Source organism: Schistocerca nitens, chromosome 7 (assembly GCF_023898315.1).
Source record: "Schistocerca nitens isolate TAMUIC-IGC-003100 chromosome 7, iqSchNite1.1, whole genome shotgun sequence".
Classification (NCBI taxonomy): Eukaryota; Metazoa; Arthropoda; class Insecta; order Orthoptera; family Acrididae; genus Schistocerca; species Schistocerca nitens.
The window spans coordinates 392753694-392776766 of NC_064620.1; the positions used below are offsets into that span (position 1 = coordinate 392753694).

Sequence of the window (23073 nt, forward strand, 5' to 3'; positions counted from 1 at the left end):
GGTGGGGGGGGTGGGGGGGGATGGCGCCAAACGGTAAGTCGCTTGTGTGGAAAAATAGTCTCGAACCAGACCTGAATTTTGCTATACAGGGTGGTCCATTAATCGTGGCCGGGCCAAATATCTCACGAAATAAGCGTCAAACGAAAAAACTACAAAGAACGAAACTTGTCTAGCTTGAAGGGGGAAACCAGATGGCGCTATGGTTGGCCCGCTAGATGGCGCTGCCATAGGTCAAACGGATATCAACTACATTTTTTTAAAAAATAGGAACCCCCATTTTTTATTACACATTCGTGTAGTACGTAAAGAAATATGAATGTTTTAGTTGGACCACTTTTTTCGCTTTGTGATAGATGGCGCTGTAATACTCACAAACATATGGCTCACAATTTTAGACGAACAGTTGGTAACAGGTAGGTTTTTTAAATTAAAATACAGAACGTAGGTACGTTTGAACATTTTATTTCGGTTGTTCCAATATGTGATACATGTACCTTTGTGAACTTATCATTTCTGAGAACGCATGCTGTTACAACGTTATTACCTGTAGATACCACATTAATGCAATAAATGCTCAAAATGATGTCCGTCAACCTCAATGCATTTGGCAATACGAGTAACGACATTCCTCTCAACAGCGAGTAGTTCGCCTTCCGTAATGTTCGCACATGCATTGACAATGCGCTGACGCATGTTGTGAGGCGTTGTCGGTGGATCATGATAGCAAATATCCTTCAACTTTCCCCACAGAAAGAAATCCGGGGACGTCGGATTTGGTGAACGTGCGGGCCATGGTATGGTGCTTCGACGACCGATCCACCTGTCATGAAATATGCTATTCAATACCGCTTCAACCGCACGCGAACTATGTGCCGGACATCCATCATGTTGGAAGCATATGCTATTCTGTCATGCAGAGAAACATCTTGTAGTAACATCGGTAGAACATTACGTAGGAAATCAACATACATTGCACCATTTAGATTGCCATCTATAAAATGGGGGCCAATTGTCCTTCCTCCCATAATGCCGCACCATACATTAACCCGCCAAGGTCCCTGATGTTTCACCTGTCGCAGCCATCGTGGATTTTCCGTTGCCCAATAGTGCATATTATGCCGGTTTACGTTACCGCTGTTGGTGAATGACGCTTGCCGCTAAATAGAACGCGTGCAAAAAATCTTGTCATCGTCCCGTAATTTCTCTTGTGCCCAGTGGCAGAACTGTACACGACGTTCAAAGTCGTCACCGTGCAATTCCTGGTGCAGAGAAATATGGTACGGGTGCAATCGATGTTATGTTGATGTAGCATTCTCAACACCGACGTTTTTGGGATTCCCGATTCTCGCGCAATTTGTCTGCTACTGATGTGCGGAATAGCCGCGACAGCAGCTAAAACACCTACTTGGGCATCATCATTTGTTGCAGGTCCTGTTCGACGTATCACATGTGGCTGAACACTTCCTGTTTCCTTAAATAACGTAACTATCCGGCGAACAGTCCGGATGATGATACCGAGCAGCACACATAGCACACGACCGATGGGTATTTTGATCACAATAGCCATACATCAACACGATATCGACCTTTTCCGCAATTGGTAAACGGTCCATTTTAACACGGGTAATGTATCACGAAGCAAATACCGTCCGCACTGGTGGAATGTTACGTGATACCACGTACTTATACGTTTGTGACTATTACAGTGCCATTGCATGACTTGTATTCAAGGTCATCCATTTCACCTCCCACCCTTAGGCCTGCCCATATACCTAATAATTTGCCGGCCGGAGTGGCCGAGCGGTTAAAGGCGCTACAGTCTAGAATCGCACGACCACTACGGTCGCAGGTTCGAATCCTGCCTCGGGCATGGATGTGTGTGATGTCCTTAGGTTAGTTAGGTTTAAGTAGTTCTAAGTTCTAGGGGACTTATGACCACAGCAGTTGAGTCCCATAGTGCTCAGAGCCATTTGAACCATACCTAATAATGGCTTCCAGTGTCAGATTACACTTGAACTTAAGAGGGGGTATAATGTTACACCTGAAGCTGTTGCACGATGTGTACTCAAGGTCACCTCCCACCCGTCCCACAGGCTTGCCCACTCTCATGCATCTATAGGTTTCATAGTGAGAGGGTCCATCAGTTACAACTTGTGGTCATATCTCGTGTTACTACATGGCAAAGTAACCAGTGCTAGCTATATTGAAAATGTTTTGATCCCTGTGCCCCTACCTTTTCTTCGACAGGAAGATGATGTGCGTTTTCAGTAGGACAATGCACATCCATGTACAGCAGCTGCGTCGAAACGTGCTTTTCATCGTGTATGACAACTGCCCCGGCTAATAAGATCGCCAAATCTCTTGTCAGTTAATAATGTATAGGACATGATGAAGCGGGAACTTAGGAGTATTCTCCTGAGCCTGCACAAAACATTGTCGAATTGCAACAAAAGGTAAAAGGTCCTGGAACAATCTATCACATGATGCCATCCACCACATTTACAATCGTCTGCGTGCTAGAATGCATGCCTGCAGTGCTACCAGAGGAGGACTGGGCGGGGGCTGCACTGTGTATTGATGCGACTGTTTAGGCAGTCTCTACTGTGACATATGTTTCATTTGGTCTTAATTTATTGCTTTATATTAGTAGAATGAAGAACTATTTGACGCACCACTTGAATAAAATTGGCCTGGTTCTTGAGGGTGTTCCATTTATTTCTGGCAGTGTATATAAAAGTATGCATGATGAAACATTTAACGTGGAAGTATTGTAGCAAAGGCAGATGACCTTCATTCGACCAACACCTGAGTCCTGTTCCTCAGTTTTGGGAATAGAGGAGATCTAAAAATTACAATTTTAGAATTTTAAGACCTCCGAGATAAATTTCTGTGCATGCCGATGCCTGTACTGTATACAGTCTCCAGATATACACTACTGGCCATTAAAATTGCTACACCAAGAAGAAATGCAGGTGATAACAGGTATTCATTGGACAAATATATTATACTAGAACTGACATGTGATTACATTTTCACGCAATTTGGGTGCATAGATCCTGAGAAATCAGAACAACTACCTCTGGCCGTAATAACGGCCTTGATAAGCCAGGGCATTGAGTCAAACAGAGCTTGGATGGCGTGTACAGGTACAGCTGCTGCCCATGCAGCTTCAACACGATACCACAGTTCATCAAGAGTAGTGACTGGCGTATTGTGACGAGCCAATAGTTCGGCCACCATTGACCAGACGTTTTCAATTGGTGAGAGATCTGGAGAATGTGCTGGCCAGGGCAGCAGTCGAACATTTTCTGTATCCAGAAAGGGCCGTACAGGACCTGTAACATGCGGTCGTGCATTATCCTGCTGAAATGTAGGGTTTCGTAGGGATCGAATGAAGGGTACAGCCACGGGTCGTAACACATCTGAAATGTAACGTCCAGTGTTCAAAGTGCCGTCAATGCGAACAAGAGGTGACCGAAACGTGTAACCAATGGCACCCCATACCATCACGTCCGGTGATATGCGAGTATGGCGATGACGAATACACACTTCCAATGTGCGTTCACTGCGATGTCGCCAAACACGGATACAACCATCATGATGCTGTAAACAGAACCTGGATTCATCCGAAAAAATGACGTTTTGCCATTCGTGCACCCAGGTTCGTCGTTGAGTACACCATCGCAGGTGCTCCTGTCTGTGATGAAGCGTCAAGGGTAACAGCAGCCATGGTCTCCGAGCTGCAATCCGTACCATGTCGGATTGAAGGAAGACAATGAAGAAATTCAGGGGCGGGCTGCTAGATTTGTTATCGGTAGGATCGAACAACACGTAAGTGTTATGGAGATGCTTCGGGAACTCAGCATGGTCTCCATGCTGCTGCAAACGTCGTCGAACTGTTCGTGCAGATGGTTGTTGTCTTGCAAACGGCCCCATCTGTTGACTCAGGGATCGAGACGTGGCTGCACGATCTGTTACAGCCATGCGGTTAAGATGCTCGTCATCTCGACTGCTAGTGATACGAGGCCGTTGGTATCCAGCACGGCGTTCCGTATTACCCTCCTGAACCCACCGATTCCATATTCTGCTAACATCATTGGATCTCGACCAACGCGAGCAACAATGTCGCGATACGATAAACCACAATCGCGATAGGCTACAATCCGACCTTTATCAATGTCGGAAACGTGATGGTACGCATTTCTCCTCCTTGCACGAGGCATCACAACAACGTTTCACCAGGCAACGCCGGTCAACTGCTGTTTGTGAGGTGTCGCCACCGGCGCCAACCTAGTGTGAATGCACTGAAAAGCTTATCATTTGCATATCGCAGCATCTTCATCCTGTTGGTTAAATTTCGTGTCTGTAGCACATCATCTTCGTGGTGTAGCAATTTTAATGGCCAGTAGTGTATTAATGTGACCACCTGTCAAAAGCCCCAGAACCACCTTTTGCAGTTTGAGCCACTGAAAGACATGCAGGAAGAAAGTCAATGAGGTTATGGAATGTACTGCCAGGAATGTGGAGCCATGCCACTTCCAGTACTACGGCCAGCTGCGCTAGGTTTCTTGGTTGAGGATCCAATAATGTGAGCCGGCCAACTGAGGCGATCCCACAGATTCTCGAATGGGTTTAAATACAGGAAGTATGCTGGCCAGGAGAATCTCATCCTGGTGCTCTTCGAAGCACACACGTAAATGCCATTGTGCTGAGGAGGAACAAACTGCATGTAGGTGTGGGAATGGTGCCCAAGGACAGATGCATACTTGTCTTGATTCATTGTGCCTTCCTGAATGACGAGACTACCAAGAAAACAATTCCCAGACCATAAGGTGCCTTCTTCCAGCCTGGATACTTCTGACGATTGCTGGCCTCTGTGGCCGAGTGGTTCTAGGCGCTTCAGTCCGGAACCGCGCTGCTGCTACGGTTGCAGGTTCGAATCCTGCCTCGCGCATGGATGTGAGTGGTGTCCTTAGGTTAGTTAGGTTTAAGTAGTTCTAAGTTCTAGGTGACTGATGACGTCAGATGTTAAGTCCCATACTGCTCAGAGCCATTTGAACCATTTTTTGTTTTCTGACGATTGTTACAGGGTGTTTGCTTTTACTTGTCTCACACCGTACCGGCCAACGGCTATTTGTCTGATGGAGCATTACACTAATCTGAAATGCGCAGCTGTCGCGACTCAGTGGACATCCAGTTGTGACACTGGCGTGTAAATTCCTGCCTTCTTCGCTGACGAACAAGTCAACACGGGTACATGAAACAGGCTGCTGCTGTAGAGGCCCATACATAGCAACGTTCACTGAACGGTCGTTTAGGAGCCACTGTTGGTAGATGCTTGGTTCACGCGGGCAGTCAGTTGCTCTACAGTTGCACGTCTATTCGCCTGTACAAATGTCTGCAGTCGTCGTTCATCCCTGTCCGTGATGCACCACAGCTGACTCAACGCCGGTTTTGGATAGCGCCATTTTGCGGTGCACGGTATAATTTAACCACAACAGTTTATAACATTAGCCGTTCCAGAAATGCTTCCACCCTTGTCCCAAATGCCAATGATCATAGCGCCATTTTGCGGTGCACGGTATAATTTAACCACAACAGTTTATAACATTAGCCGTTCCAGAAATGCTTCCACCCGTGTCCCAAATGCCAATGATCATAGCGCCATTTTGCGGTGCACGGTATAATTTAACCACAACAGTTTATAACATTAGCCGTTCCAGAAATGCTTCCACCCTTGTCCCAAATGCCAATGATCATAGCGCCATTTTGCGTTGCACGGTATAATTTAACCACAACAGTTTATAACATTAGCCGTGCCAGAAATGCTTCCACCCTTGTCCCAAATGCCAACGATCACACCATTGAACGTCTGAAAATTCGCTTCGTTTTCGCCTTTCACAATGATTACACTCGACATAAAAGTTTTCTGGGTATGGTACCGCGGCATAATACTGCTGCTAGAGAAAAACCAACGTTTCGGGTAGCAGACCTTTAGACCCAGAAGAAGTCCGCCGCAACCGTGGCCGAAACGTTGGTTTTTCTCCAACAGCAGTAGTTTTATACATTATGACGCGGTACCATACCTAGAAAACTTTTATGTCGACTGACTGGACGCAGAAGCCTACGCAATTATAATGGTTACGCTGTTTTTAGCATCCCCCAGAGCTGTTTTATATAGTCTCCACTGACAGTGCTGTCACCTGCCACCTATGAATGTGTCGTTGACGTCGAACATTGGCGTGGTCACATTAGCGTGCCTGCACCGTGTATGACAGTTGCAGATCTGAGCTCTGCGGTTTCCTCGCTACTGGCAAGTCGTTAAAAGTAGACAGAACTTACGGCACTCTGGCGGCTCGTCGGACCCGTCAGCGCAGTCCGGATAGTCGTCGCAGTGCCACCTGCCCGGGATGCACGCGCCGTACTCGCACTGGAACATACCCGGCGCGCAGCTCTTCGGCGATGCTGCAACAAAGAAGAGGTGGCGGCTCAGAACGTGATGCACCGGCTGTCGAAGGGCTGGAAGACAACGGGACCTGCTACCAACGATAACATCGCTGATGAGGTAGAGAATGTACGCAATGCTTAGAGAAAGCCATATGAAAACATAAATGTATATACAGGGTGTCCCAGCTATCTTGTCTACCCAAAATATCTCTGGAACAGTAACAGCTATTGGAAAACGACTTTCACAGGTATCAATGTAGGGCTGGGGCCCATGAATGTACATATTTGGAAACATTCTACAAAGAAAGCATATGTGTTTTTTTAACACAAACTTATGTTTTTTTAAATGGACCTCCTATATTTTTTCTTCAGCAATCCATAGCATGACAAAGCACATACACAATGGCGTTGATTGCATCGCAATATTCCCATTACATCCCGAGACGCGAAGTTGACGCTTGAAACACCCGACATGCGCTGCTAGCGCACGTCCTGAGGCTCAGGCGTGAACCCCATGCTGCCCGTAATCGCGATGTGATTGACATGTGTAATCACACCTCCATACTTTTCAAGAGGTCCGAAACGAGTAATATGGTCGGCTGCCGTCAACTCTCATAAGCACGTAATGGTTTCCCTCTTGCACGTTTTACGTATCTACGTACACAATATGAACCAGTACCGATCGGTGTACACCCGTCAGGTTGTCTTATTTATCCTGAACACCCAAAATAAGGTTTATCTAATGCGTTATATTACCCATTGTGCCTGTCGCGCAGGGCCTGGCTCTACCTAGTCAAGTGTCCAACGTAGTTCCCACTACTGCCACAGTTACCACTTCGCATTGTTTATCATTTGCGACCCATGCAAACTCCTGTACTCCACCACCCTCCGAGCATCCCATTTGCTGTTGCTTCGGCGTGCAGTACACCGCTTGCCAGTGTAGTCGTGCATCAGAGTAATCTAGTGACGGCACGGAGGTAGTACACATTGTGAATAAGCGTTGTGTTGTGGAACTTATACTGTACAGTGTAATGTACACACATGAAGATATGGTAGAAATGCTGCTGATCTATGGAGAATGTACGTTGACGGGAAATACGTTATGAGATTGTTTGTTTGTTGATAGTACTGTTATCGAACATTATGATTATTAAGTTAATATGTCTGTTTTCTACCCTACTCTACATACCTGTACTGTACCCTGTTGTAGGTGGACGAAATGCTGTTCAGGCAGAACGACTGTACAGAAGACGATTCCCTGACAAGCCATCGCCTTCGCGCCGGATGTTTGGTCGTCTCACATCTCGTCTACGTGAAACGGGAAGCTTAAATCCAAGACCTCGACATCGTCCTAGAACACGCACAGATGAACGTGCTGATGTTGCTGTGCTCGCTACCATAGCTGTGAATCCTCAAATCAGCACAAGTCAAATTGAACGTGAAGTTGGTGTGTCGAGATCAAGTGCACAGCGTATTCTTAAACGTCATAAATTTCATCCTTACCATGTTAATTTACACCAGGATCTTCATGGAAATGACTTCCGCAATAGGGTAACATTTTGTCGGTGGGTCCGTCAGGTCGAGCATCAACGTCCGTGGAAAGTTAATGTTTGGTGTGGGAATATTGGAGATACCATTATCGGACCTTTCTTTATAAATGGCATCCAAAATGGCAGACAATACTCCAGATTTATACGACACAATCTTCCTGTTCTCTAGGATAGGAGAATGGTCATGTGGTATCAGTATGACGGATGCCCTGCACATAACGCCTTACGAGCACGACGACTTCTGAACCGTAAGTTCCCTAGTAGGTGGATTGGACGAGGTGGCCCAGTTAGTGGCCTGCCCGATCTCCGGACCTTACACCGCTGGATTATTTTCTTTGGGGAGCAGTGAAGAATGCTGTTTACCAACATGAACCAACAACACCAGAGGACATGAAGCAACGCATTATTGATGCTTGTACAGCCCTCAAAGAGGAAACTGTAGCACGAAGTAGGGCATCCTTCATCCGCAGAGTGACCCTATGTATGCAAGCCAATGGGCATCACTTTGAGCATGAGATGTGAACGCCATGTTTAGTATGTAGTGCTGGTATCACAGTGGAAGTTTCTACAAAGGGCCATTTTACCCAGTGATGTTAAGGAACAGTTGTTTGCAACAATTTGTCATTTAAAGCATTAGATAAACATAACATTGATAATTATGTGATAATAAAACTAATTGGTTAAAATGTTAACATTCATCTTCTATGCCCTACCTGAACTTCCCAAATCAAAACATTTTTACCTAAACAACGGTAAAACTTTTAGTCCACTTGCTCGTTTCACTAAAACCATCAACATGAATTTTACTATTACGAGTGAATGATTAACTGTCACTTGCGCTAGATCTACAGTAAAGTAAAGTTTTAACGTTGAACGGCATTACCTTTTTAGTAACGGATTAACGATAAGCGAAGTTAACTTTGTGACTAACGTTGCGGTACACAGCTATGTTACAGAACCGCATCACCCCTAGCCTATGGGATAAATAGCTGCTGGAATGTACGACGTTAATGCAGGATGGCAGCAGACCGTATTATTCGTTTCGGACCTCTTGATAAGTATGGAAGTGTGATTACGCATGTCAATCACATCGCGATTACGGGCAGCATGGGGTTCACGCCTGAGCCTCAGGACGTGCGCTAGCAGCGCATGTCGGGTGTTTCAAGCGTCAACTTCGCGTCTCAATATCTCGGAATGTAATGGGAATATTGCGATGCTATCAACACCATTGTGTATGTGCTTTGTCATGCTACGGATTGCTGAAGAAAAAATATAGGAGGTCCATTTAAAAAAACATAAGTTTGTGTTAAAAATCACATATGCTTTCGTTTTAGAATGTTTCCAAATATGTACATTCATGGGCCCCAGCCCTACATTGATACCGGTGAAAGTCGTTTTCCAATAGCTGTTATTGTTCCAGAGATATTTTCGGTGGACAAGATAGCTGGGACACCCTGTATATATGCAGACTGAGATGAAGAATGAAAATTTGTACCGAGGTCGGGATTCGAACTAGCCGGGATGCGCCAACCACTACGACACGCTGCCATAGTGGCCTTGTACAACGCCGGCCGGAGTGGCCGTGCGGCTCTGGGTGCTACAGTCTGGAACAGAGCGACCGCTACGGTCGCAGGTTCGAATCCTGCCTCGGGCATGGATGTGTGTGGTGTCCTTAGGTTCGCTAGGCTTAATTAGTTCTAAGTTCTAGGCGACTGATGACCTCAGAAGTTAAGTTGCATAGTGCTCAGAGCCATTTGAACCATTTTGAACCTTGTACAACTGCACGGACTGGTCCAGCACGCCTCCCTTCTCAGTCCAAATTCCCATTCACGCCTCAGCGCAGTTCATATTCCCACTAATGAGCAGGAGACCCGGGTTCGAATCGCAGACACGGTACAAATTTTCATTCGTTGCTTCAGTCGAAATATACACATCATAGAAGTTTGAAACTTGAAAACGTCTCCGGAACCATAAAGTCTCACTCGAAAACATAAATACGAGGTGTGGCTAGAAAAAAAACGGACTAGTACTGGTGAAACAATAAAGCGAATGCAATAAGGCTGAAAGTCGCGTGGCCTGTCACGGGACTCTCGCTCCGCCTACTGCTCGAGTTGCATCTGCCTCCTGCACTCAGTCTGCCCGTGGCGTCTGTTTTAAGTAGTTGACGTTTTGTCTGTGCGTCGGAAAATGTTGAGTGTACAGGAAGAACAGCGTGTTAACATCAAATTTTGTTTCAAACTAGGAAAATCTGCAAGTGAAACGTTTGTAATGTTACAACAAGTGTACGGCGATGATTGTTTATCGCGGACACAAGTGTTTGAGTGGTTTAAACGATTTAAAGATGGCCGCGAAGACACCAGTGATGACACTCGCACTGGCAGACCATTGTCAGCAAAAACTGATGCAAACATTGAAAAAATCGGTAAACTTGTTCGACAAGATCGCCGTTTAACAATCAGAGCAGTGTCTGAGTTAACAGGAGTTGACAAGGAAAGTGTCGAACAAGTTTACCGATTTTTTCAATGTTTGCATCAGTTTTTGCTGACAATGGTCTGCCAGTGCGAGTGTCATCACTGGTGTCTTCGCGGCCATCTTTAAATCGTTTAAACCACTCAAACACTTGTGTTCGCGATAAACAATCATCGCCGTACACTTGTTGTAACATTACAAACGTTTCACTTGCAGATTTTCCTAGTTTGAAACAAAATTTGATGTTAACACGTTGTACTTTCTGTACACTCAACATTTTCCGACGCACAGACAAAACGTCAACTACTTAAAACAGACGCCACGGGCAGACTGAGTGCAGGAGGCAGATGAAACTCGAGCAGTAGGCGGAGCGAGAGTCACGTGACAGGCCATGCGACTTTCAGCCTTATTGCATTCATTTTATTGTTTCACCAGTACTAGTCCGGTTTTTTTCTAGCCACACCTCGTATGATAAGAAAAACTAATAGGCATACAGCAAAATTCTAATTTGTAATTCCCAATGTTGGTAAATTGGAGCGAAATTCAGAAGACCTGCACAGGATCAACACTTGGTGTAGGGATTGGCAGTTAACCCTCAATATAAACAAACTTAACATGCTGCGCATAAATAAACACAGAATTATGTTAACTGATTCTTCCGCCAGTTGTTGGTAGAACGATGCTGTGGTAAAAAATTGAACAGTAAAGAATAATAATACATAAAAAGCGCGATATAATTAGTTTCTCCACGTCTGCATGATGCTATTGACGTCACAACAGTTTTTCAGTTTGACTGGTCGAATCTGATATATCTTTGGTTTGCGGGGCACTCAACTGCGCGGTCATCAGCGCCAGTACAAAGTCCCAATTTTTACACAGTCCAGTTTGTACATAATCCAATCTAATCACTGTCACGAACAATGATGAAGGTGATGAAATGACGAGGACAACACAAACACCCAATCCCCGGGCAGAGAAAATCCCCAATCTGAGCGGGAATCGAACCCAGGACCCCGTGATCCAGAGGTAGCAACGCTAGCCACTAGACCACGAGCTGCGGACCGTCGAATTTGACGTCGCTTCACTACAGCATAACTTTCAGATATGCTTGATAATGGCCTAATATAAAAGTCGAAACCAGTCGTGTGAACCTAATCAAGTTCTAAAAAAAGCAACTGGAGCGGCGTTCTATTAATAAGCAGTATATTATCTATGGCGAAGAGTTCTCAGGCTTCCAGCCGGGTGGCGGTGTCTTCAAACTGCGACGTTTCGGCGAGTGACATACTTCGCCAGAAGATGATGAGTATGTCACTCGTCGAAACGTCGCAGCTTGAAGACACCGCCACCCGGCTGGAAGCCCGAGAACTCTTCGCCAGCTGTATACGCCGGGAAAGCATACATTCACAGTATATTATATATGTTTTACAGGATAAATTTTTTCAAGTTGGCCAGTTTTCAGCTTACGAGGCCATCATAAGACTATAACTGACTATCGTCGTCAAAGAAGTTACAATATTTGTATACAACTTAGGCAAAGATATTACTGATCTAGGCTGAGGCACAAACATCCAGTAAATGTCATCCTTGACGATCTTGTGGTAAAAAATTGAACAGTAAAGAAATATAAAGAAGCAAACAGGAAAAACATTAACAGTTGCAGTACAGTAGACTACTGAGACGAAAAGCAAAGGCAACACAACATGTTTGGTTTAACAAACAGTGTCTGCAACTATTAATGTTTTTCCTCTTTGATCTTTTGTAATTTTTTTTTACCCTTTAAATTACATTACCACTGCTCTGTAATGGATGACATTTACCGGAAGTCTGTGCCTCAGTCTAGATCAGGAACGTCTTTTCCAATGTTGTATACAGACTTCGTAACTTCTTTGGTGACAATAGTCTTGCAAGCCGAAAACCTGTTAACTTGAATAAATTAATCCTGTAAGAGAAATCTCACATCTCGAAACATCCACGCATTCATAAGGCCAAAAACAAATTGTATTCCTAAATAACACGCAAAAATTGGCCTAAAATTTAATACTTTTCTGTTAAAAGTACATTCTGTCCCAATGGTTTCATTTTGATAATACTTAGAAAAGCACTAGTAAAACTTAAATTTACTTTGCATTGGCTTTTGTTATACTTAATTTCATTGTCAATGGTTTCATATGACCGCTACAAAAAAAGCGCATGTTAGGATCTCCGACAATCACGTAGCATAATCTCCACGCCGACTGTTGCTTTGAACGCTATAAGTGACAGCTACAATGTACTACATTGTAGAAGTACCTAGTTGCAGCGCTAAAAGTGTCTGTTTTGCAATAGTATCTTTGGTTACACGCGAAAGGCTGTGGTGCTTCAAAAAACAAATTAATAAAATGTTCGTTTCAGGCAGAAACAACTGATCTCGAAGCGCTATACGAAATAAAATCTGGTCTTCCGGACGATTCGGCGGTGCGTATCTCGCCACTGAGGCGTTCGTCAATCCTATTCTCGAGTACATCTGTTATGGTATGTCACTTTTCTGGATCTGTACATTTGTTTGATTTTCTGTTATCGTGTAAGACGATTCTGGCTTAGGATCACGTTCTTGCCGCCGTGACGATCATTGTGTACATTTCCGGCCATCGACTTCCTGTCGACATTAGTTTACACCATCTAAAAAAAAAAGATAGCAGTTTCCTGGGTCACAGTATGTTTTTCCTAGATACTAAGCCATAAGTGTACTAAGATTGGTTGATATGTCGAAGGTTATACTGTCCCACCTTCCTTTGGTATTTTCAATATAGTTTATTCCGTTTATAATATATTGCGTCTGTTCAGAATGGAAGGCAAAAAGTGCAGAAGAAAGTACTGAAACATACATCGTCTGTCCTAACTAGTATTCGCACTTGTTTTCATACAGAGAGGGATCTCGTGACTCTTATTATGTGTGGGCATTGGTTGCGTTCCTGCTTTTCGACCACTGCGAGGTGTGCATCAAGCATGACTGACATGAGAAAGAAGAACTAACTTTTCTAGGAAAATATACAATCTCTGTATGAGCCTACGCTGTTGGAAAAGAGAGAACACTCACTGTAGTGTTAAGAAAAATTCCGACGTCTCGTTAACTGCTGAAGCTACTTTACGCGCAGGGCGGACACGCGGGTAGCATATACGTCAGGCTACAACAGGAAGCAGTATTCAGTTTATTCACCATTGACCGCTTACAGCGGAATAGGTCTGAACATTAAATATACAATTAACAATAACTTTACAGTAAAGTTTTTACAATTTAATTCCTTTTCTTTTAGGAATATTCTTATATACTAATGTCAATGATTATTTCAAAATATTCTGTTATCTTATAAAATGGGTGTTTGAGTAACCAGTCACAAACCTTACGTTTGAAAATATTACTGGTCAGTGACCGAGCAGATGCTGGAAGTTTGTTGAAGAGTTTTAAACTCATTATTTTGTGTGAGTTTGCAGTCTTTGTGAGTCTGTCTCTTGGTATATCGAAGTCCAGTTTGCCTCTGGTGTTGTGGGGATGTATGTTCTCTCTCGTCTCGAACTCATTTAAGTTGCTTTTGACATAAAGCAGTGCTGTGCAGATGTATAGTTTCACAATAGTTAATATCATGTGCTTGATAAAGAGGGGGCGGCCGTGTTCCTTGGGCTTAACTTTGCTCATTATTCTGATTAATTTTTTGAATTTTCAGAATTTCACTGACAAAGCAAGAATGTCCCCATAACAATATGCCGCCAGCATTTCGTCTATCGAAACTGCGTCATGCCAGCAGCGTGCTGCAGTATTTATTTATGGGATATTTCACACTCTGGAACACATCTAATATTACGCGAAACTTATTCGTGTTTTGACCTCGTAAGAGGTGTATTCAAAATGAGAAATAAAAGATGTTTCGAAAAGAACATACATACTACAAAGTATTATGTTGTCAAAACTATCGATCGGTGCGCCACAGCTCGGTTACTGGAGGAACAAATACACTGTATGGTTTATATTCATTGCCGCTACATGTCGGTTTTCTGTTTGACTGGTTCCCGTCACAAGACGTCAAATGGCTACTCTGAAGCAGAAATCATTTTGTGTTCTCGAGTTTGGAAAGTGTAATTCTGAGACTACAGTGCAAAGACGTTTAGGGTTGAGGTACCAAACCGACTCTCCGAATGGACAGAACATTCGCAGACGACGTAGACAGTTTGTAGACACAGGATGTGCAAGTAAAGAAAAGAGGCCTGGCCGCCTTCCTGTTTCCGACGAAAATGTCACGCACGAATTCAAAGCACTTTGCAACGCAGTCCTACAAAATCTGCTCATCACTACAAAATCAGCTCGTCGTGCCATTCGTGAGATAGAACCACCTACAACAACAATTTGGCGTGTTTATAGACGTCGGTTGGCTATGAAACCGTACAAGTTACAGCAGCTATAGGCTCTACGTTATGACGACAAACACAAACGTGCGACATTTTCTGACAAGCTTCAGAATACTACTGACAATGATAACACTATTACACCGAGCGAGGTGGCGCAGTGCTTAGCACACTGGACTCGCATTCGGAAGGACGACGGTTCAATCCCGCGTCCGGCCATCCTGATTTAGGTTTTCCGTGATTTCCCTAAATCGCTCCAGGCAAATGCCGGGATGGTTCCTTTGAAAGGGCACGGCCGACTTCCTTCCCTAACCCTATGAGACCGATAACCTCGCTGTTTGGTCTCTTCCCCCGAACAACCAACCAACCAACCACTATTACACAACGCATCGTGTTCAGTGACGAAACGACTTTCCACCTTAGTGGGAAAGTGAACAAAGACAATGTTAGAATTTGGGGCTTACAGAACCCACATGCAAGCAATGAACATGTACGAGAGTCACCAAAGTCCATGTGTTTTGTGCGATATCCCACTCATATATTAACGTCCCATTCTTCTTTGACGGAAACAGTGTTCACGCTCAGCATTATTTTGCTATGTTGCAAAACTCTTTATTTCCGAGCCTGAACGACGACAGCTTCTTTTTTCAACAAGACGGGGCATCCTCAACTGTTGTTGACAAATTCGTAAATATCTTAATCAAACTCCACCGAGCATTTTTATTGGTCGTCAAACAGATGGCAACTTAACATTTCGAAGCTAGCCTCCACGGTCACCGGATTTGACGCCCTGCGACTTCTTCCAGTGGGTTTTTTATTAATGACAACGTTTATGTACTAACACTACTACAGAATCCAGAAGAGTTGAAGAATCTGATCCATACTGCCATAACATCAGTGACGATGGACATGCTTACCCGAGTACGGGAGGAATTCGAGTACCGTTATATTGTTTATATTGGTGATGGGGGACATATTGAACATCTAAATCCAAACTTGAGAGATAGGTTAACATGTGTCCCAAGTGTCATAGTTGTACGTCTTACAGTTTGACAATCATATACAATCAAAATTCGTATATTCTTATTTAAACACCCTGTAACATCTTGTGTTCAGGAAGTATGGAATGTTGAATTCCTTACGTTTATTCCAGCAACGTAAACAATGGCGACTCTGCATTTACAGATGTAAGTAATTTACTTCTTTGAGAAACACGACTGTAATCAAGTAAATATTAAGCTGTTTAACATAACTGAGGGAGCAGCATCTTATTGTTCTTGACGTAGTAGCTTCGTCGTAATGTAATGGACGAATTTCAGTTGATTTTGACTTTGTTCTTCACAAGTTTACACTCCGCCTCTGTGGCTAAAAATAGCACCAATTATGAAAGGTTATTATTTTTTCTCCCTTTCTCAGTGGATGGGGATTTTCAAAAAATTCCCTCTCTCTATAATCGCAGGCAACGGCCTTGCCGCAGTGAATACATCGGTTCCCGTGAGATCACCGAAGTTAAGCGCTGTTGGGCGTGGCCGGCACTTGGATGGGTGACCATCCAGCCGCCATGCGCTGTTGCCATTTTTCGGGGTGCACTCAGCCTCGTGATGCCACTTGAGGAGCTACTCGACCGAACAGTAGCGGCTCCGGTCAAAGAAAATCATCATGGCGGCCGGGAGAGCGGTGTGCTGACCACACGCCCCTCCTATCCGTATCCTCTACTGAGGATGACACGGCTGTCGGATGGTCCCGATGGGCCACTTGTGGCCTGACGACGGAGTGCTTTCTCTAATCGCAACCGAAGACGGCACTATGTTGACCTCTTCGCCAGGCACACTACTGCTTGCATTGTATGTAATTAGCAAGCTGTTTTCCGGAAAAAAGCGAATCTCGCTAGGGGCCAGGAAACAAAAACAAACATATGTTAATTCGTGAAAACATTCCTGCCAACATAAAAATAACAAAAGCAATTTTCTTGGAACTCGCCGGATAGCTGAGCGCAGTAACGCGTAGGTTCCGGGACAAGGGGAGGCAAGCCCGTCCCTGATTTAACGACGAGGCCTGGTCAGTGGACAAGTGTGGATATGGTTTCTAGGCAGTTTCCCACATCCCGTTACGTGAATACCGGGATGCTACTCGCAGCCCGCCTCCGGTACACGCTACGCAAACATTCTGGAAACATTCTCTCTCTCACACGTAGGATATACTTTAGATGTAGATGGATGAGGTACACAGATTCCGTCCCGGGGGGTGAATAAGAGACTGATGACCTCAGATGTCTCCTGGAAGCTACAGCAACTATATCCTTAGAGATTACAAGACATGGCGGATAGTTATAATCTGCACAGACTAGGCTTATTGCTTCAGCGAAACACAGCCATGGTAGGTAGATAAAGTTTCGCATTCTAGCGTTAGTGTCAAAAAATGTGTGAAATCTTATGGGACTTAACTGCTAAGGTCATCAGTCCCTAAGCTTACACACTACTTAACCTAAATTATCCTAAGGACAAACACACACACCCATGCCCGAGGGAGGACTCGAACCTCCGCCGGGATCACCCGCACAGTCCATCACTGCAGCGCCTCAGACCGCTCGGCTAATCCCGCGCGGCCCTTAGGGCCAATTTGGTCCCATCGACCGCCGCATCATCTTCTGCCAATGGCATCATTGGATGCTGTATGGACATGTGTTGTCAAGACTATGTTACGATTCATTTGTTTACACGGCGTCTCATTTGCTGCTTCCTACCAACAGCATGAATGCACATAGAACCAACCTATAGAAATACATTCACTAAGTATATAGTGACTTTTGCGTCACCCTGTATAATTAAAAATATTATAATCTACTCTGTGCTGGAATTCATACCACTTGCTGCGATAAGCCGAATCAATTGGTCGAAGTACCCACACGGCAAACCTAACAACCCGCTCTGGAGTGCGTAAACAGAGCGACTCATCTTGCGCCTGGCGCTTATGCTGCACTCTTAGCCGTTCTGCTCGCCAGGTTGGAAGCAGCAGTTAAAAAGGAGTAGAGCCAAGGAAGCACAGCTGAAGCAATATGGCAGGGGGTCGTAAGATTAGGGTCTCACGCTCCGTCGAGGACGATGTCATTAGATGCAGAGGGCTAGCTCGGATTGTGGGAAGGATCAGGAGGGAAATCAGCCGTAACCCATTAGTGTTGCGTTTATTTGTTACACTGAAAAGACTTTCTAATTTCAGTATAATAAATGGTAGGGCTGAGCAGTAACGAGAGTAAACCGTTCATTTAGGTGTTCGGTTACAAATATTTTATTGAAAGCAACGAATTAAACACGAGTACAGATTAAAAATAAAATACAAGTATAACAAATTGCTTGATATGGTGAGCAGCAAAAAACTCAACACACACTTGTCCATTACATTGTCTGCGCTGGGTAAGTCCCTTCGGTGGGGTCGCATATTTCCTCACGTACATCTGCACAACTTCTCCTTGAACACTAAAAGGAACGATTTATTTCCATTTTGAAGGTAGAGTATGCGGACACTGTGTACAATGACATCCAATTAACCAACTGAAAAGAGCCCATCCAGTACCATTACCTGTCACGATTCACACTTTGATCTGGTCGATCAGTTCTATCCATATACTTTTCGTATTCTGGACGAAGAAATTCAACATGTTTCCTTACTTGGTTCATGTCACTTGTATTTGAAGCTGTAACTTTTACATAGAAATATACCCTTTTTTGTGGCAGAGTGAGTAAGACCCTTTTATCTTTCTGTATTTCCTTCTTCTTTGAAAGGGGGAAATTTTGAGGGGTACAATTTTCTCTCATAGTCCCATTGCCTCCGAAACATTCTTTTCTAAGAAAAGTCGTAACAATAGGCATAACAGAATATGCATAAAAATTAGTAAAGTGCTCTCATTAGTGTTTGGCGTTACGTTTAAGCGACGCTAAAAAATCAGCATGTGTCCGTGTAATAAAAATGATACTGCACAAAATGTAAGTGACATGAGATTGTTGGTTTGTTAAGGAACTGTGTAAGTAGGCTGTTTAGGTTTCTTTATTGGTAACGCCACGTAGCGCTCTGTATGAAAATCACTGGCTGTGTTGTGTGCAGTCTGTGGCTGGTTTGCATTGTTGTTGGCTATTGTACTGTTGGGCAGCTGGATGTTAACAGCGCTTAGCGTTGGGCAGTTGGAGGTGAGCCGCCAGCAGTGGTGGATGTGGGGAGAGAGATGGCGGAGTTTTGAGAGCGGATGATCTGGACGTGTGTCCATCAGAGACAGTAAATTTGTAAGACTGGATGTCATGAACTGATTATTATGACTTTTGGACACTATTAAGGTAAATACATTGTTCTTTATCAAAATCTTTCATTTGCTAACTATGCCTATCAGTAGTTAGTGACTTCGGTAGTTTGAATCTTTTATTTAGCTGGCAGTATTGGCGCTCGCTGTATTGCAGTAGTTCGAGTAATGTAGATTTTTGTGAGGTAAGTGATTCATGAAAGGTATAGGTTATTGTTAGTCAGGGCCAGTCTTTTGTAGGGAGTATTAAAAGTCAGATTGCGTTGCGCTAAAAATATTGTGTTTCAGTTTAGTGTTGATCAGAATAAGTAAAGAGAGTAATGTCTGAGTACGTTCATTTCTGCTCAGCTGTTTGAAAATCAAATAATGTAAGAGGTTTATCAGCACAGTAATTCATTAATTTTTCTAAGGGGACGTTTCCGTAACAACAGGCGTAACAGAATATGCATAAAAATTAGTAAAGTGCTCTTATTAGTGTTTGGCGTTACGTTTAAATGACGCTAAAAAATCAGCATGTGTCCGTGTAATAAAAATGATACTGCAATAAATGTAAGTGACATGAGATTGTTGGTTTGTTAAGGAACTGTTTACAATTTTTGAACCTTAATGAAAAATTATGTAACTAGTTATACCGACTCTAAATGAGTAGTTCCTAGTCGGTAGGTAATTACACCCAGAGAGGTAATATGAAATTTTCTGAAGGGTAAAAACTTACGCTCACGAAACTAAATTATTTTCAAAAGCTGTTTACTATTATGGCTATTTCGTAAGACTATAATACTGATTACATAAGTAACTAATGATCACATTTTTCTAAAATATTGGCATTCACGCGCGCGTGGTGGAGGTTAGAAACTAATTTACGAATAACATATTCCTTGTTTCTGACATAATTCAACCAATACACATACATTTTATACTTTGTACTGTGCCTCTCTGGCAACAAAATTGAGACACAAATGAGTCGATAACTCATGAAAATGACTTCGTGTTGTAGGCAGTACCGACAATGGATCAGAAATTGGTTCACTACTCTCTTTGCAACAAATAAACGAACTAATTGGCAGCACACCACAACAGTACTTATGTAATGGCTACTACATTATTGTAGGACATACACATTACAGTTATTGTAATTGGTGGCAGTAGTCGGACACAAAGCGTTGGCAGCCCGAAAGTCTTCCAATTTCTGTCAGTGCAGAAGTAAGCGGTCCAGCAATCAAGTGATTTACAGACAGTACGTGCAGTGGACACATTTCAACTTGGTTTGTTTCAATAGGGGTACAGGGTGTGGGTGAAGGAACTGTCTCTAAGGAGTGAATTGGCTCAGGAGAAGCAGGTTTTGTAAGAAGTGCCTGCTCACAACGTGAAAAGATAGCTTTCTTTTCTGAGAAGGAGTTGTAGGTAGCACTTGGCGATATAATGAGGATTACTTCATCATTCTATAAGAGGATGTTGTTAGAAATGCAGGGTGTTTGTAAATGAATATCGGGGTTTTAACCCTTTATAACATTTATTAAATTAAACTTTCAGTTATAAATGATATGTCAAATGAAAGAGCAACTCAAACAGTTTTACCAAGAACCTTATAAATGTTCAATGTGAGCACCATTTGTCACACGGCATGCATCAAGTCTATACCCGAGTTCTTCCAGAACGTTGATAATTGTGTCTTCAGTGATTGTAGCAACAGCTGCTTCAATCCTGTTTCTTAATTCAGGGAGGTCTGCTGGTAGCGGAGGCACGTAAACACGATCCTTGATGAAGCCCAAAGAAAAAAATCTGTTTGAGTTGCTCTTTCATTTGACATATGATTGGTTGAACTTCACTGTACCCAAGTGCTGGATAGGCCGCAAGGGGCCTAATGACAGGGCTTGCTTTGCATGGCCTCCACGTTCACCCGACCTAACGCCATGCGAGTTTTTTCAAAAATGGCTCTGAGCACTATGGGACTTAACATCTCAGGTCATCAGTCCTCTAGAACTTAGAACTACTTAAACCTAACTAACCGAAGGACATCACACACATCCATGCCCGAGGCAGGATTCGAACCTGCGACCGTAGCAGTCGCGCGGCTACGGACTGAGCGCCTAGAACCGCTAGACTACCGCGGCCGGCTCGAGTTTTTTTTTTTTCTTTTTTCTTTGGAGCTTCATCAAGGATCGTGTGTACGTGCCTCCGCTACCAGCAGACCTCCCTGAATTAAGAACTCGGATTGAAGCAGCTGTTGCTACAATCACTGAAGACACACTTATCAACGTTTGGGAAGAACTCGGCTATACTGATGTGCGCCGTGTGACAAATGATCGTCACATTGAACATTTATAAGGTTCTTAGTAAAACTGTATGAATTGCTCTTTCATTTGACATATCATTTACAACTGTAAGTTCAATATAATAAATATTATAAAGCGTTAAAATCCCGATATTCATTTATAAACACCTGTATATAGTTCTAATTGAATCATTAGTTCGTGGTTTAATAAAACACCTGTGTTGTTGTGGTCTTCAGTCCAGAGACTGGTTTGATGCAGCTCTCCATGCTACTCTATCCTGAGCAAGCTTCTTCATCTCCCAGGACCTACTGCAACCTACATCCTTCTGAATCTGTTTAGTATATTCATCTCTTGGTCTCCCTCTACGATTTTTACCCTCCACGCTGCCCTCCAATACTAAACTGGTGATCCCTTGATGCCTCAGAACATGTCCTGCCAACCGATCCCTTCTTCTAGTCAAGTTGTGCCACAAACTCCTCTTCTCCCTAATTCTATTCAATACCACCTCATCAGTTATGTGATCTACCCATCATCATTCTTCTGTAGCATCACATTTCGAAAGCTTCTATTCTCTTCTTGTCTAAACTATTTATCGTCCACGTTTCACTTCCATACATGGCTACACTCCTACAAATACTAAATACCATTTATTTTTCGTAATTGTAAAAATGCAATCGTTGAAAGAAAATTCTTTGCCATTCTGAAGTGTAATCCTCAAATGGTTCAAATGGCTCTGAGCACTATGCTACTTAACTTCTCAGGTCATCAGTCGGCTAGAATTTAGAACTAATTAAACCTAACTAACCTCTTGACATCACACACACCCATGCCCGAGGCAGGATTCGAGCCTGCGACCGTAGCGGTCGCTCGGTTCCAGACTGTAGCGCCTAGAACCGCACGGCCACTCCGGCCGGCGAAGTGTAATCCTCGCTAGTGTTGACTATAGTGGGGGATCCGTGGACTGTATTAGAAAATATCTCATTACACTTCCGATCCATTGTGTAATGAGATTCCGACTGTAGAAATAATGTTTAAATTCAATTGGCAGTTGTTGCCAGTAATGTACTATTTTTCACAACTACAAGACAGAAATTGAAACACCCCCGATTAAATTCCTTTACTGGATTTTGTGTAATTTATCGAAGCCGCCAAACAGTTAATTATCATGATTATATGACCGTGTGCTTAATGGATGAAAGGCTATCGGTTCTTCTGCTATGGTTTCGGGGGTATTTCAACCGAGTGCGGCTAGTTTGCAACTGAATAGTGGAATGATTGAAAGTTTGTCTATCATTAAGGACCACAAAGGTTGCGATGTACAAACTGATATATTTTCTACTAACACACAAATTCTGAGGCAGTTGCTACCTTCGCCTTGCACGTCTAATTACGGTTATATCTTTTTATTGATTGCTGATTTCCAGTACTTCGTCACACGCAATGCTGATGGTTAACATTCACAACAATCCTCACTGCAATCCATGGTTGTTGCTGGCCGACGCGGTTGACGCGAAACACGTAATGCGGCACTTGTCACTTTCTGTTTCATATCACTCGCGAATCGATATTAGTGAGGGTCCACCCCACGACGATCAGGGGGACGCGCGCACCCGTCATACTCCGGTGAATTTACGCGACCACCATTCTTGCCCGTCTCTCCAACACA

General features: G+C 43.6%; 1 protein-coding gene and 1 pseudogene across 1 annotated transcript in view; one reads left to right on the forward strand and one right to left on the reverse strand.

Moving 5' to 3' along the window:
• The window catches only part of LOC126195380 (low-density lipoprotein receptor-related protein 1), an 818691-nt gene that overhangs the window by 363934 nt on the left and 431684 nt on the right, over positions 1–23073 (reverse strand). Inside the window, exon 3 of the mRNA XM_049933960.1 lies at positions 6343–6465. Within this exon, the coding sequence (XP_049789917.1) occupies positions 6343–6465 (123 nt within the window). The remainder of the gene's footprint in view (positions 1–6342; positions 6466–23073) is intronic.
• Positions 16302–16418, forward strand: LOC126197387 (5S ribosomal RNA; annotated as a pseudogene).